The sequence below is a fragment of the Melopsittacus undulatus genome, chromosome 11 (genome assembly GCF_012275295.1).
Source record: "Melopsittacus undulatus isolate bMelUnd1 chromosome 11, bMelUnd1.mat.Z, whole genome shotgun sequence".
In the NCBI taxonomy this organism is placed as follows: Eukaryota; Metazoa; Chordata; class Aves; order Psittaciformes; family Psittaculidae; genus Melopsittacus; species Melopsittacus undulatus.
This window is the reverse complement of record NC_047537.1, coordinates 8,801,386-8,816,395: the sequence shown is the minus strand read 5'-3', so window position 1 is coordinate 8,816,395 and position 15,010 is coordinate 8,801,386. Positions and strand designations below refer to the sequence as shown.

Here is a 15,010-nt window from a genome sequence, read left to right as displayed (position 1 = left end):
ATCACCTATTGCTAGGTACACAGTGACCCCTTTCAGCCTTGAGGTCTTTGTTCACCTCATTTCTCCAGCCCCCGCACTGATGCTTGACTTTGACTCTGTTGGCAGCAGCCAATCTGATGCAACCTCGAGAGTCCTGCCCAGCTGATGGAGGAGGAGAAGCCTTCTGCCTGTGCCACTTCACCTCTTCACTGCCTTTAGGCTGCAGCTCTGGACCCCAACCCCATGGAGGTGAGGATAACTCCTATGGCCGGATCTGCTCCCATGGCCATGGCTTTGGTGGGGAAGCACTTTAAAGCGTTAAACCACACTTGTGAAACCAGCCCAGGGCAGAAGTCACATGCACGAGGGAGACGCTGCAAGTTGGTGCTTGCAGCTCATAAGAGGCAGTGCGGAGGTGCAGGCTCCTTGCCTTGGCTGAGCCCTGCCTTTTTAGCCCATAGTGCCCAGGAGATGCAGAGAGGAGAGTGACCCAGAGCACAGGCTGGGGCTGTGGGGCTGGAGACCTCGCATGGGGCAGAGGGGATGGCAGCAGATAAAGGACAGTGAGGAGGAGGGAGCTGAGCTTGCTCCCCAGCAGCAGGAGCTGAGCTGGATCAGGTAAGCCTTCATCAGTTGCTCTGCAAAGGGAGCAGGAGGACTTGCTGAATGCTTATCTGCTGTTTAGCTGGGGCTTGGAGGGGGTCCTATAAAGATCCATGGCCTGAAGGAGGCAAAGTCACCAGAGATGTTGGCATTACATAAAGGATAACAAGAGGTGTAGAAATAGAGCGCAGATAAGAGGATGCCCCTCGCGTTAGCACAGGGGAGGCTCTGGGGCAGACCCATTTCCACACACGGGCGGCTGCTCTGCAGTAAAAGGGCCAACCAAGGTCTGTGCTGCATGAAGAGGTAAAAGCAAAGCTGCTTTTCCTGATGAGCTTGTCCTGGCTGGGGAAGGCTGCTCCCCTCCTGTGGGCTGGGGAGGGCTGAGCCCTGTCCCTGCTGCATCCTTCAGGCTGAGCCCTGATCCTGCTCTTGTTTCCTGGGACTATCTTCAGAGACTCAAAGGTTCCAACATCGAAGCCAGAGCTCCTCCATTCCTGCAGCAGCAGCACGAGGTGGTAGGTTTAATTAGTTTTCCCTTTGTCTCCCTTGTTTTTTCACTCCCTGCTTTGCTGTTTTGTATGGGGATTTCTGCCCTGTTTTGTGCTTTCCCTTCCGATTGAAGCTAACCTGAGGGGATTGAAGGCAAAAAGGGGAAAGGAGTGGGAAAATTCACTGAATCCCCCTTTTGATGCTCTGTAACGTTCCTGCCTGTGCTCTGCAAGGGAAATCTCACCTCTACGGTGAAGAGTGGGAGCTGTGCCCATCCCCTGTGCACTCACTCACTCACTCACTCACTCCTCACACCCCTTGTGTGATGTGCACCATGGTTGATTCCTTTAAATGTGTTTGCAGCCCTCTGCAGGGCTTTTCTACCATCAGAGGGACCTTTGGTGTTGTCAACCTGCTTTAGTGGAAGGTGTCCCTGCCCATGGCAAGGGCTTGGAACTGGGTGAGCTTTAAGGTCCCTTCCAACCCAAACCATTCCATGGTTCCCTTGCCTCGATTTCCCTTCTGACAGTCCTTCAACCAATGCCTATCCTGATTTAAGCCAACCAAGACAAGCAGCAGCCAAAACCAAAGCAATCCTCTTTGGATGGAGAGCGCAAGAGCATTGCGAGGGACCTTTACACCAAGAGACAGCAACAGGCTCCTGGTGCTAAAGTAAGGGTGAGCGGAGGCTGAAAAGTAAATGGTAGTTTTGGAGAGCCATGGGAATTGGGTAATTGAAGAATAAACCTCAGAGTCCTCCAAGCATTTGCCTTAATAACCACCCACAGGTGGTTGTTAAAGGAGGTTTGAGGCTGCGTCAGCAGTGTTTGCCTGGAAAGCCCATGGGCACCGTGCCTGCTGCACCAGCCCATCAGCTCCTGGCACTGCCCGTGGTGGAGAGGAGAAGGGAAAGGAAAGCAGAGACCTTCAAGGGCTTTGCTGCTGCTGGGTGAGAGCTCCTGCTTCCCTCTGCCTTCACTGGGTGTTTGTCTTCCTTGTCTGCACTGTGTCCTGTGTGCGGTGGGGAATCATCCTCCAGTGTGGGTGCATGGGGCATTTACACTGGCTCTGCTTCTGAAAGTGCCTGATGAAAGCAAGAGCAAACAGCCTCTTGGCTTCATCATTATGCCCCATCCCTGGCAGTGGTCAAGGCCAGGCTGGATGGGGCTTGGAGCAACCTGGTCTAGTGAAAAGTGTCCCTGCTCATGGGACTGGATTGGAACTGGATCAGAACTGGATCACCTTTAAGGTGCCTTCCAACACAAACCAGTCTGAGATTCTGTGATTCACAAGGAGAAATCCTGCCTGTTCCTTGACTAACTGTTCACAAAATAGGAATATTTAAGGATGTTGGGATAACTTAAGCCACGTTTAAGGATAACTTTTCTACCCATTAACAAAACATAAAGGTAATTACAGCAAAAGGTGAGGCTGTGCATACTGCACTCATGGCTGGTGATAACATCCAGTGGGAGCGGTGTCCAAAGAGCAGAGTACACCCAAGCGGTGTGTGCTGTTACCCTTTCCCTGCTGTCTCTGCAAGGTCTGGGATATTCATTTTCCCTTTTCCAGGGCTGGAAGATGCCTTCTTGCCCATGGAAAGCAGGATCTCAAGGAAGCCGTCAGTGGGAGTGTGAATGAGGATTTCACAATCTGCTCCCCAAGCAGCAGAACAAGCCACCCGCCCTGGGGCTGACGCTGTGTTTCCTAGCTGTGGAAGATAAGGCAGACACACGAAGTGCTGGATTTGTGACAATACAGCACGGTCCCCGCAGCAGAGACACCTTCAGCATGGCCCATACAAGCCAAACTGGTGGAACTGAGAGAAACGGGTCACTGCCCTCCATCCTCTACTGCAAGAGTGATTTAAAGGAAGGATCCCTGCAGTGGGTGAAAGGTAAGTGAGGAACTCGATATGTAGGAATGAATGGACATGCATAGAATCATAGAATAGTTAGGGTAGGAAAGAACCTTAAGATCATCCGGTTCCAACCCCCCTGCCATGGGCAGGGACACCTCACACTAAACCATATCACCCAAGGCTTCATCCAACCTGGCCTTGAACACTGCCAGGGATGGAGCATTCACAGCCTCCCTGGGCAACCCATTCCAGTGCCTCAGCACCCTAACAGTAAAGAATTTCTTCCTTATATCCAATCTAAACCTCTGCTGTTCAAGTTTCAACCCGTGACCCCTTGTCCTGTCACTACAGTCATGCACCTATAGAAACCCAGGATCCTGGAAGTCCTCTTCTCTAGAAACCTTTGGGAAACATCACTTGCACTTTCCAAGTGCCTGTAGCAATTTTCTCTTTCCCTGCAGTGGTGCTTCCAAAGCCGCCTGAGGTGCTGTGCAGAGGCAGGAGGCAGCTCTGTGAATGCCTGTTCTCACAGACACCTCCATGCACCATCCAGGGCAGCCTTTCTGCTTGTTGAGTGCATAGCACCTCCTTAGAGCTCAGGTTTTGCCGGGGTGAAGCAGCTTGTGTCACTCCAGGTGAGCCCAAAGAGCTGAACCCCTCTTCAGAACTGGGGTATCTCAGTTTGGCACCCAACTTGCTAGACTTTGTGCTGAGCATCCTGACCAAAGGAGGACAGGACAGTTAAGCCCAAGGCTGAGGCTGTGTGCTTTTATTCTTGCTTTATACTCCCTGCCTCCAGTGCTCGCATGAAATAAACCTCAGCAGACACACAGGACCTTGTTATCCTGGAGGTGTCAGATGCATCTGCCCTTCTCATCTCGGCTCGATGCAGTCACACCCCTGTTGTAATGTAATTGCCTTGTTTCACCTGGCATCTCCTGTTCCTGAGCAGTGAAGAAAGGATAAGAATGAAGGACGTAAGTGGGAGAGAAAGGAAAGGGGAGCACACACCGAGATTCAGGCAATGCAGCATCAGGGAGAGCAGCAGGAACAGCCCCAGGGGACACATCACGGATCTGACCCCGGATCTGCAGAGGGGAAGGGAAGCTGGGTGAAACGTCAGTGAAACAGGAGCTCCGCTGAACAAGCACTTCCTTAGCCCTCGTCCCTTCCTCTTGGTGCAGCACAGCTTGTGTAAGCTCTGGGTGCCAGATGGGATGCCCGGAGATCACAGCTCTCCCGTGCTGCTCTGATGTGGCTCTCCCTCAGCTCCCAGCAACCTGCTCTTCACATCTAGGACGGGTTGTCCTCATCTTCCCAGGCTCCTGACTGCACCCTGGCTCCCTAGAGCACATCCCTGATCCCAGCCCTAGCTGAGACCAGAGCTGAGAGCCTTGAGCAGAGCCAGGCTGCCCAGGAGCACTGTTGGGGCAGGGAGCTGGGTGTTGGAGGAGCTCATCCCTGCCAATGTGATGGTTGAGAAGCACTTTGATTGCTCAGGCTTTGCTCAGGCTTGTGATGGATGGGGTGGGTGGGCAATGGGGGACTTCTCTAAGAGGTAGGGAGCTCAGAACACCCAGCAGCTTGTGTCCATCGTGCTTTCAGTTCGGGATCAGCAAGGCAAGGTGTTATCCTGCTGATGATCAGTGTTGTGTTAGCTCCTTGCTCCTGGAATGTGTTTGACGTGTCCCCCATTTCTGTAGGTTGTTTCCTTAAAGGAGACATGAGGCTGCTTCCAAAGCTCCTTGTGATGTCCTTAGAAATGTCCAAGGGGGATTCTTGTTCTGTTTAAAACATGTCGGGGTGGTCTGCGTGCCTCAGCCTTCCCTTTGCCTTGTGCTGGGAACAAAACCCATGTCAGAGCTATGCTCATGCCTCCTTTGGGCTCTTGCAGAACCCCTCAATGGGCAGGTGCTCATGGTGCTCAGCATGGACAACAACTGCTCAGCCACCTCCTTTGATATGGAGCTTTGTGCAGAGAAACTCCAGTCCCTTGGGGTTCAGGTAAGCTCCTCATGTGTTATCCCCCCGGGGACCCTGCAGGAATGAACACAAGTGGGATCAGCATCATTTGCATCTGCACCCACATCACTGACAGCTCTGCTTTAGTTCTTGTTCTGACAGTCACTTGTTTCAGTTCCACTTCAGTCTATTCCCCATGGGCTGCTATCAGCTGTAATCTTGGCTTGAACTACCATGAAGAAACCTATTCAACACAGAGAGCTGCTTGAAAGTCACTCTGATGGGTTGGAGCATCCCTGGGACAATCTGTCCTTTGTCCTGAAAAGCTGGTTTCTCTTGTGACCTTCCCTGCGCTTCCAGGGAGATAATACTGCAAATGAGGCAAGAACACAAGGTTTTGGTCTGTGCTAGTTGTATGGATGAGGCTGGAGGTGTTCTCTGGGACACAGTTTGAGCTGCAGTGAAGCCTGGCCCATAATGACTGCCCAGGCTAGGATGTGATGGGATTTGGAGCCCAAACCTACGGGGTGGCTCCAGTTTTCTGTTTGCTCCATGAGCAGGTGGCAGGGGAGCAGTGGAGGAGGTTGATCCAGGATGCTGTTCTGAAGCCTGAAGTGAGACGGTACATGTTCTACAACTCCAGGGCATTCCAGATAGCTATTGCTGTGGTAAGTACAAGGCTGGGATGTCTCAAGACCTGCAGCTGGGGTTCTTGTGCCCGAGGAAGGAGAGAGGCTTACATGGAGCTGGCTTTCACACATAGTAGAGGACTCCTTGCGAAACCTTGGTGCACAGATCTTCTGTGGATGGAGGTTAAGGCACCATCTCCAGCCCCTTGCTTCCCACCGAAGCATGGCTGAATAACTAGCCTGTATTGAGGTAATTGTACCTACAACAGACTCTTTTTTAACTTGATTTTAAACATCTGTAGAGGTTCTGGTCCTGAGGCTAATTCAGACCAAAGGACCAGTCAACCTTTTGATTGCTGAGGGGTTTGTCTAGTGTTCTTCTCCGGGTGAGAAAAGCTCTTCCAGAGACCACAACCATTAGCATCTATTGGAGAGATGATACTTTGCAGTGTGCTGAGAATGTGATGAAGTCTGACTCCCTTGTTTAGCTGCATTTATTTTTTGGGATAGCCATTATACGTGTCTTCTCCTCCTTTCCCTAATCTTGTAGGAACTGGTGCTCAGTGTTTTGATGGGTTTATTACCCATTTAGTGTAAATACACTACATTAGTGCAAGATGATGCTGTAACACGGTGATGCTGGGACATGCTGTGCTGTGTATGTCATATTTGCTTCTAGGCAATCTCCTGCCCAAATATATATTATCTGAAGTAAAGGACAAATGAATTCAATTCTGCCTGTATCTGTGCAAAGGCCAGGTTTGTCAGTCCTTAACATAGTCCTTGACCGCAGTGTCAGCATCACCATTTACTTTGATCGAGCAGTGTCTGCACCTCCTAGAGTGTTTTGACACAGGAGCTTTCTAAATGAAGGGACTGTTAGAAGTATTATCAATATGCCTTGGTGAGTGCGTTTCTTATCTAAATGGAAGAACTTGGTTGAAATCCTTCCTAGGTATGAATCATCCTTAACAATTCTCTCTGTGATGACTGGTAATTCTTTATAATAAACTAGGGCTCAGAGTCCTTCTAGTCCTTTCTTTTCTCCATTTATTGATGGAAAAAAAACCCTCTGTCCTTTTCACCCTCTGAAAATCTCATGTGAAAATTTATGGCAAGTTATTGCCCTATGAGAGAGGCCTGGTAGATTTTTCTTCTTCCCATGAGCAGGGAAGAGAACCTTAGAGGAGGCCACGGAGCTGCTGCGAGGGCTGGAGCAGCTCTGCTCTGGAGCCAAGCTGAGAGAGCTGGGCTGGGGCAGCCTGGACAAGAGAAGGCTCCTGAAGGGGAGACCTGAGAGCAGCTCCAGTGCCTAAAGGGGCTGCAGGAAAGCTGGAGAGGGGCTTGGGACAAGGGCCTGTAGGGACAGGCCAAGGGGAATGGCTTGAACCTGCCCAAGACAGGGGAGACTGAGATGAGCTCTTAGGCAGAAGCTCTTCCCTGTGAGGGTGCTGAGGCACTGGCACAGGGTGCCCAGAGAAGCTGTGGCTGCCCCATCCCTGGCAGTGTTCAAAGCCAGGTTGGACACAGGGGCTTGGAGCAGCTGCTCCAGTGGAAGGGGTCCCTGCCCATGGCAGGGGTTGGAGCTGGAGGAGCTTTAAGGTCCCTTCCAACACAAACCAGGCTGTGATCCTGTGACTTTTCTCACTCTCACGGTCTGTGTTTGTTTCTCTGGATTTTCCCAGGTTTTCTACATGTCTCTCTGGACCAACATTTACACCACAGTCCAGCTGTGCTCCTTTGGACGCTACTGGGAGGCCAGCGTGCTGGTGACCCTGGCTGCTGTAGCAGTCACTGTCATCGTGATACTGGTTATTGACCATCGCCAGAGGAAGGTAAGAGGATGCTGCTTGTCTGCAGGCACAGGGAGCAGGACTTCCTCCCACCAAAGTGCTGGGACATGGGTTGTCATCTAGATACCGTACTTAAGAACATAGTTATCTGGGGAAGGAAGGAACAAGTTTACAGCAGACTCGGAGATCAGGTTATGCAGCCATGGTGGGTGTTGTAATACCTAAATGTAGGTGTGGGAGCTGGGCAGGATGGCCTAAATCACTTCTTGGAGATAGAGCAGGCCTTGCAGGACATGGTTCATCCTCCCACGGCTGGTGGGAAGCCATAGGAGCTCACCAGCAGAGCTGGCTCCTGCTCTGCTTCTCGTGGTTGCTCTGGGCTTCCTGTTACCATTAAGAACTTCATTCACTTGTGCTGCTGGAGCCATGGTGTCATGGTCCAGGCCTTACCACACCTGTCCAGAACAAAAAGGAAGCTCCTAACCCATAGGAATTGCCATAAGGTCATTAAGCCAAGGTAGATTGGGCAGCAGAAGGAAAAGAGGAGATGCTGTTAGCATGAGAGGCAAGCAGCCTGCAGCATCTGCTGCTTGGTCGGTGTCAACTTGTGTTTATAGGAATCACAGGGGTATGGAGATTTCTAAGGAGTGAGCTGAAGGATAATACTGGGAAGGCTTGATCCAAAATCCAGAGGGATCTCTGCAGTGATCTGAATAGGTTTTGGAACAAGCCTCTAATGACAGCCCTGCAATGATTCCTCTAAGGGGAAACCTGGCAAACATGTGAGTGCACAGAGGTGCAGGACAGGAGTCCTTTATGTGGGCAATGCTGTGGGATGGAAGAGAGGACATGGTTCTGGAGGTCAAAACCACCAGCCCAACTTCTGCTGCAGAGCATGTTAACTTCTCTGGCATTCTTTAACAGATAAATGTGAACACAGACGTGAGGCTGGCTGCTGTCAATGAAATCTTTATCAAACACAGTTTAATTCTGGGCATTACAGATGTCCTGGATGGGCCACACAGCATCCTACGAGTATCCTTTCTGTAGGGAATTGTTTGTGTCCCTGCTGGGGAGCTGACGATATGGAGCTATTTGTTGACATTATGATCCATGAGGGTTTCTAGGGGGTGGCATGTCTAGGATTTGTTCTCCCATTGGTTGGCATGAGCGATTGGGGTGTGTTTGTTCTATAAATGGGGATTAAGCTATGCCCAGAGGTAATTGAAAATAATACGACTAAAAGATTGAAGTGGGATTAGTCCTTTAGGCAAGACAATTATTCCTGAAAGAGTATTGTACCCACATGACAGTGATGATTCTTAAGATGAGCTGAGTGACAGCAATGTGCCTGTGGCAAAAAAACCCCAACAACAAGAAACCAACACCGAGCAAACAGAAGTCTCCATCCCTGGGCTCATTTGGTGCTTTTCAGAGATACCTTTTCTGCACTAGGCAAAGATTTAGGGGAAATAAGAGAGTTTCAAGAGAGCATGGAAGTGGTAGGGGAAGGTGAGAGATGCTCTCCCAGATTTTCTGGTGGACTTCACACCACCCCATGTATTTAGAGAGGCATGAATGGAGGGGGGACCAAGGCTGAAACACAGGGTCAGAAATGGGGACAGGGAATGCTGCAGGAGGGCCGGCAGGAGTGAACTTGTGCAGAATGGGGAGGAAACACTAAAAGAACCTGAATTTAATGGGTTTTATAGACCACCATAGTTGTAAGCTGCAGTGAGAACTAATCCAATGAGCCTTCACCTACCAGTCCCAGAACTGCCTGAAAGCAGAAAACAACCCAAAAATTCAGTTGATTTTTGAAAAAAATAAATGCAATTAATCCCTAGAACAAAAGGAAAGAAATCAGGAAGGGGGTTAGGGGAGCTAAGTGAACATGACCCTATATTTAGATGCAAGACCTCTGAGATGAGTGATGGGCAATGCCCTGGTTTATCCCAATGTCAGCACCAGGCTGCAGAAGGTGTGTGAGGACTGGCTGCCATGTGGGGCAATGCTCCCCCTTCTCTGCCACCCCTCTGCCCTTCCACTTTAAGCTTGGCTTAAAATGGGCCCAGTGATATTATGTGGCTCCTGAGTGTATCCTGGCTATCCCCAGCTGCCTCGGTTCTATCCATACCATGATCCGCAAGGGGGGGAAGCATGGAAAGACTCCTTCCTTAAACAACCCATCCCAGCTATGGTTTGTGCACTTCAGCCCGGAGCGCTGCCTCCAGTCCTTATCAGCCCACATCAGGGACCTGCAGAGGACTCGGGAGGTAAATGATGCTCGAGCTCTCGTGGTGACCTGTGCAAGACACTCTGATGCCCCAGCTTGGGTGGGATGGAGCTGGGCAAAGCCAATCAAGTGTCTGGGTGTCCTTCTGGGCATCCCCTGCTGTGAGCTGGGAGCTGGATCAGCTGCATCTGTTGGTGCTCAGTTCAGCAGGGATTTGTTTAGGTGCTGTGTGTGTCTGGCTAATGAACTGTATGACTTTAATGAAGGAAGGGCATCAAGAATCAAGGGCAAATCTGGAAAGCATGTGTCACAATTGAAATAAGCAATGCCTTGAGCTGTCCTGAAATGAATGAGATAGCCTGAGGAGTAAGTGCATGCTGGGTTTACTGTATGAAACTGATATTCTCTTGGCCTTCAGGAAATGTTTCCTCCATTTGGTTGTATAAATACACAAACACCATGTTCTCCTGCACTGGAGGGTTGTGGGATGAGAGGTGAAGGGGGCACAACAGTCTGAGAATCTCAAGGTTGCTTATCCCTCACTGTGGATGGCTGCAGATGCAGGTTGCAGGTGGGCGATCACACGTCACATATTGGCTGATATAACTCATCAGGCTTTTAAAGACTGTTTTAAAGACAGGTTTTTCCATGCCAGGCTGTGACCATTGTGCTGGGAGAAGTCACTGAAGAGGCACCTGATGGCAGCAGGGATGTGGGATGAAGGTGCTCAGCTCCAAGCGCTGGCCATGGCTCTTGGGCAGTGCTGTGCTTTACGCCTGGGGTAACTCCTAGGGGTTAAGAACATGCAGGAGCAAATCGAGGCTGTCCTCAAGACACTGCTGCCTTCCTGGCTCTGGAGGCCTCCAAAATCTGTTTCTCTTCCAGCCGGCCCTGCGGCACAGCCTGGATGAGCTCTGTGTGGTTATGGAAGCAGTGGTTTCCCCTGACCGGGGCACGGAGGAGGAGGCTTCGCGTGAGGAGTCCCCTCTGTTATCCAGTGGGGTGAACCTAAATAAGGAGCCTGTGACATGCAATGAGCTGCTCCACCTTGTTCCTGAGGGCCCACCAGAGGTAAGGAGAAGAAATATACCTCCCTGAGGAGCAAAGGTACCCGATTGCATCTCCAGACACCTTTGATTCCAAAACCCATCCCAGCAGACCCTGGCCATGAGGAACACCTCCTTTATCACTAGTAGAAGCCCCTGGAAGCCTGGAGGTCCACACACACCACCTCCAGCCCTAACAGTGCTGAGTAGTTAATGAATACTGAGCAGACAGTGCTTAATCCTTAAGGAATTAGAGGATTGGGCTTTGCCTTGCTGGTGGCCTGGGATCCCTGTTGGGAAGGCAGGGGTCTGTGCAGAGACCCAGCGCCTCTGTTTGTGCTGGGGACAAGGCCTGGATGTGCCCAGCCTTTGTCTCCTCCATGAGTGCAGTTTCAAAGACTTGTGCCATGCTGAGCAGCAACCGTGGCCTCATTCCTGCTCAGCAAGAAGCTTCCAATGGGATGATTTTGATTCATTTCACAGTTTTCCACTCACTGTTACTAAGTGAATTTGGTGCAGGTGACATCCCTGCAGGTTGAAGCTCCAGAGGCAAAACAAGGCAAGGGGAGGCAGGGACAGAGCAGGCAGGTCCCCAAGCATCCTGGCTGCCTGGCCACCCACTGGTGGGGTCATGTCACACCCCCATGGGGACAGTGTGCCAGCACTGCTGACCAGACGGGGATCTGGGACAGTTATATATGCCATTGGCTTCGGTCCTGTTTCTTTCAGAGAAGGACAGTCCTTGAATGAGGGAGCAAATGGCATTTAATGTGTCATTACTTGTCCTCTGACTCCTTTCTTGCTTGTTCCAGGTGATGGCCCAGCAGCTCCTGGTGATCTTCAGTGGATGCTACGTCCGGCTCCTGGTGACCGGGCGGCTGCCCCGGGCCGTGGCAGGGGGGCACCTGGAGCAGAGCAGTGTGCCCTGTCTGTGCCAGTTCATCCAGAGCTCTGTGCTCAACACCCACCGGAGCTGGTTCATGGCACGGTGACCAGAGGGGGCTGAGATATGCAGAAAAGCAACAGTCCATACACAACATTGTGAAGGTGACATGGGGCACAGAGAAGGACTGTGACTGCCCATCCTGGACTCAGCTGGATGAACAAGTGGAAGTAGGACTCCAATAAACCATACAAGACACTCGGTGCCTGCTATGGTCCAGTAGAGCTCAAAGGGCTTCATTTTGGACCACTATTAACAGGGTCACAAGGTGATTGAATTTAGTCATTGATCTCCATCCTGGCCACAACTTGAGTTAATAATTCCTGTAAATGTCTAAAAACTCAGCACCAATGGTACCGTTCCACTTGGGTTATGATCAAGGGAAAGCTGTATGGGGACGACTTATTGTCCCAGCTCTCTCTTCCCACCTTACTTGGGGTCCAGGAGTCCTTAGTTTGATCAGTTCTTCCTCCTTAGCCTCCATAGTTCCCGGTATGGTCAGGGATGCTTCACCATCCAGCTCATTACACAAAGGGTAAAGCCTGACAGGAATTCCTGAGCTCCTGGGGCAGCCCAGAGGATGAAGTGAGGGATGCACTACTACAACATCCCTCCATTGTGTGCATCCCATCCTGCCACCGACTATCTACCTCTTGTGTGATGTTGTACCAGAAAGGTGTTGGTACCGAAGGCCAAACATCGCTCAAGGCAGCAGCAGGAGACCCAGGAGCATCACCACTGCCCTTCATACTGGTGCAGCTCCTGCATCCAACACAGCTCAGGGGCTGGTGTGCCCATCCTGCCAGAGGTCAGAACCTCTGCTGGTGCCAACAGGGCAGCTCCATTTAATGCAATGAAACAGCCAGCACTTAACTACAGAGAAAGAGCTCATTGCTTTGTTCAAAGGAGGAGCTGATTCCTCTCCCTAATACAAACAAGTGCCTGCCATGATCTTTCCATGTGGGGCCTTTGAAAGTCTGGTCTCCTGCTGCAGGCCAATGGCTGTGGTTCTGCTTTGCCTTCATAAGCACTTGACTAAGGCACTGGGGAAGGGAGACATCCATTTTCCCCTCACCACATCCCCCCAGTTAAGGAGCCAGATCCTGTTATTTTAGGGGAAAGGCAGTACTCCAGAGATTTTATAGGACCCCTTATTCATGCAGTTCCCTTTCCTTCCCTTGCACACATGTGAGCCCAAGGGAATGGCTCAGCCCTACATCTGCCCTGTGGGTGCCCTGGCAGAGGTAGGAGACCACAGGGCATGACTTGAGCATCGTGCTTGTGCCAGGGTGCAGCTCTGGGCATGTTTGCACCAGAGCATGCAGGGGTGACTCAGCTGAGCCAGTCGAACATATTGATGGGACAGATCTGTCCTGAGCTGAGATTCCTTTGTCTGCTGCTCAAAATTATTCCGTTTTGACAGTTCTAACACCTGAGCAGCACTGATGGGTGATGCAGGAGCAGCCTGATGCAGGGATGAGGAGCAGAAGCTCTTGGGGGTGTCACATGAGAGTTCTGCAAAGTCATAGTGATTTGTGTGTTTAAAATGGGCCAGGAAAAGGCTGGGGAAGGTTGGCAGCAAGGAGAACAATTCCTCATTGCCAGCTGGGTGCATGGTGATGAAGTTTGGTGCTTAGCAGGGTGCTGAAATAAAGAGGAGTTTCGCAGTGAGGCATAGCTCTGGGGAAGGGATGCTTTAGGAGGCATTCACCCACCCCTCTGGCTGCCACAGAGTCAGTCTGGCCTCCCTTCCAAAGACTCATCCTCCCTGCCAGGGACTGGGATGCAGTCACAGCATTTAAAGGCAAAACCAAGCAAGGGAACGTAAAGCAGATTCTGCCTGTTAGAGTCCTTTTGCAAGTAGGCGGCTCTAAGAGAGACTGTGGACGCTGGAGCGCAGGCAGGGAGGGATGGGAACCAGCACATCTCCCCTGTAGGCAGGGAGATGTGATGTGATCCGTGTGATCCCTGTCACAGAGGAGGATCAGCAGGGAGCTACACTGGACCTAGGGCAGGTTATGTCCAAAAGTAACAGAGGAAATAGAGAGCTCTGGATCTAACAGGCTAAAAAGGAGTTAGTTACCGTGTCTGGCATCCTGGCTGTGTTTCAGACCACTCCATCATCAGCCTTTCTTCCCCTTCACATGCCAAGGCCACACAACAGGCTGAGTATTTACTATGCAGAAATCCCTTCAAGGCCTCTTGCCTCAAACAAGAGGTTTTCTTACTGCTGGTAACCACTCAAACCATTTTCTGCCCAGCTCAGCAAAGCCATTCTCTCTGGTCAGCCCATCCTTCTCTCTTATATCTGCAGAGGTTTTATTTCTTCACAGCTGGCTTCCTCTTTCCTTCCCTCCCATAGCCATGTTGCTCCAGTAGCACTTGGACACACATGGGGAAACAGGAGGCTCTTGGAATGGAGAAACGCTCTGAGCATTGGTTTTGGGCATCAGCACCAAGGGCTGAGCCCACTGTGCCATTATGTGCCTTGGGCTTGGCTGGAGGAGCTGCTGTGGGTACTTTGTGGCTGATGAAGAACCTGGGTTTGAGTTGTCAGAGCTTAAACCTTGTGCTGTGATCTCTAAGCTGAGCTGGAGAAGGTCCCTGCAGCGTGAACTTTGTGTGGAGCAGGGGAAGAAAAGGACATTGCTTCTCCTTTCCTGCCTCTGCCTGGGCTCTGCAGGGATGAGAACATCCTTCCTACCCAGCCAGACCTTCAAACCTTCTTGTACCATATCCCATCATACACATGGTGACATCCCTAGCAGATAGAATAGAAGCATAGGCAGTAGCATTGGCCTTGGTTTCTCCAGAGTCCTTCTGCCATTCCATCTTCAGAGCACTGCTTGTTTTTGTCCTCAGGGTCACTGCAGCCATTTACTCACAAAATGCAGGTTTTTGTGCAAAACCTTGCAGTGGTTTACGTTTGTTGATTCCACTGTTCTTGACGTTAGCTGGATTCTGAAAGCTGCTTTGAGAAGGAAAATGTGCTTCCTGCTCCAAACCCAACACTGTCTGATTCAGGCAAATCAGACTTTGGTTTCAATGGCCTTTCTATGGGGTTATAAAAGGGTGGTCAGCTGTGGTTGATGGAGAGCAGGTGTTGCATCTCCTGGTACTGAAAGGCAGCAGTCTATGATACAGAGGGGGTCCCTTGGTGTTGTTCTGCTGTTCCATGTCAAGAGACCTGGGTGAGCTCTGACGCACTGGGCTGAAAACTGTAAACTGCAGCATAGAAACCTTTAGTTGTGCTTGTGTCCTGTTGTACTGCCTGTGGTGGGAATGAAAAACAAAGCTTTGAATGGACATGGAGAATCATGTCTGCTCTAAAGCACAAATGACTCCCCATCACATTGTCATTTACAACTGGAGCCTGCAGGAGCATGTGACGCAAGATATGTGGGTGTTAAGAAATAATTAAATTCAAGAAAATAACCCCCAAACCCTGAGCATCCCCCTCTAGAAC

The 15,010-nt window shown here is 50.8% G+C and overlaps 1 protein-coding gene across 5 annotated transcripts; it reads left to right on the top strand.

The window, feature by feature from the left end:
* Nucleotides 1-233: 233 nt before the first annotated feature.
* TMEM268 (transmembrane protein 268) lies at nucleotides 234-11,816 on the top strand. Of its 5 annotated transcripts, XM_031045882.2 has the most exons (10): nucleotides 242-597; nucleotides 995-1,100; nucleotides 2,647-2,971; nucleotides 4,830-4,939; nucleotides 5,458-5,565; nucleotides 7,212-7,361; nucleotides 8,244-8,354; nucleotides 9,515-9,595; nucleotides 10,441-10,626; nucleotides 11,414-11,816. In XM_031045882.2, the coding sequence occupies exons 3-10, from the start codon at nucleotides 2,866-2,868 to the stop codon at nucleotides 11,591-11,593; spliced, it is 1,032 nt and encodes a 343-aa protein (XP_030901742.2). In that variant the 5' UTR covers nucleotides 242-597; nucleotides 995-1,100; nucleotides 2,647-2,865; the 3' UTR covers nucleotides 11,594-11,816. The 5 variants fall into 5 exon arrangements, with proteins under 5 accessions (XP_033923358.1, XP_033923359.1, XP_030901742.2 ...); XM_034067467.1 differs by lacking the exons at nucleotides 8,244-8,354; nucleotides 9,515-9,595 and having other exon boundaries at nucleotides 234-597; XM_034067468.1 differs by lacking the exons at nucleotides 995-1,100; nucleotides 8,244-8,354; nucleotides 9,515-9,595 and having other exon boundaries at nucleotides 234-597.
* Nucleotides 11,817-15,010: the final 3,194 nt, after the last annotated feature.

Coding starts and splice junctions, on each gene's coding strand:
- TMEM268 (XM_031045882.2), top strand. CDS start 2,866: ATGGCCCATACAAGCCAAACTGGTGGAACTGAGAGAAACGGGTCACTG. Junction 5,566..7,211: donor TCCAGATAGCTATTGCTGTG/GTAAGTACAAGG, acceptor GGATTTTCCCAG/GTTTTCTACATGTCTCTCTG. Junction 8,355..9,514: donor GGCCACACAGCATCCTACGA/GTATCCTTTCTG, acceptor AACCCATCCCAG/CTATGGTTTGTGCACTTCAG.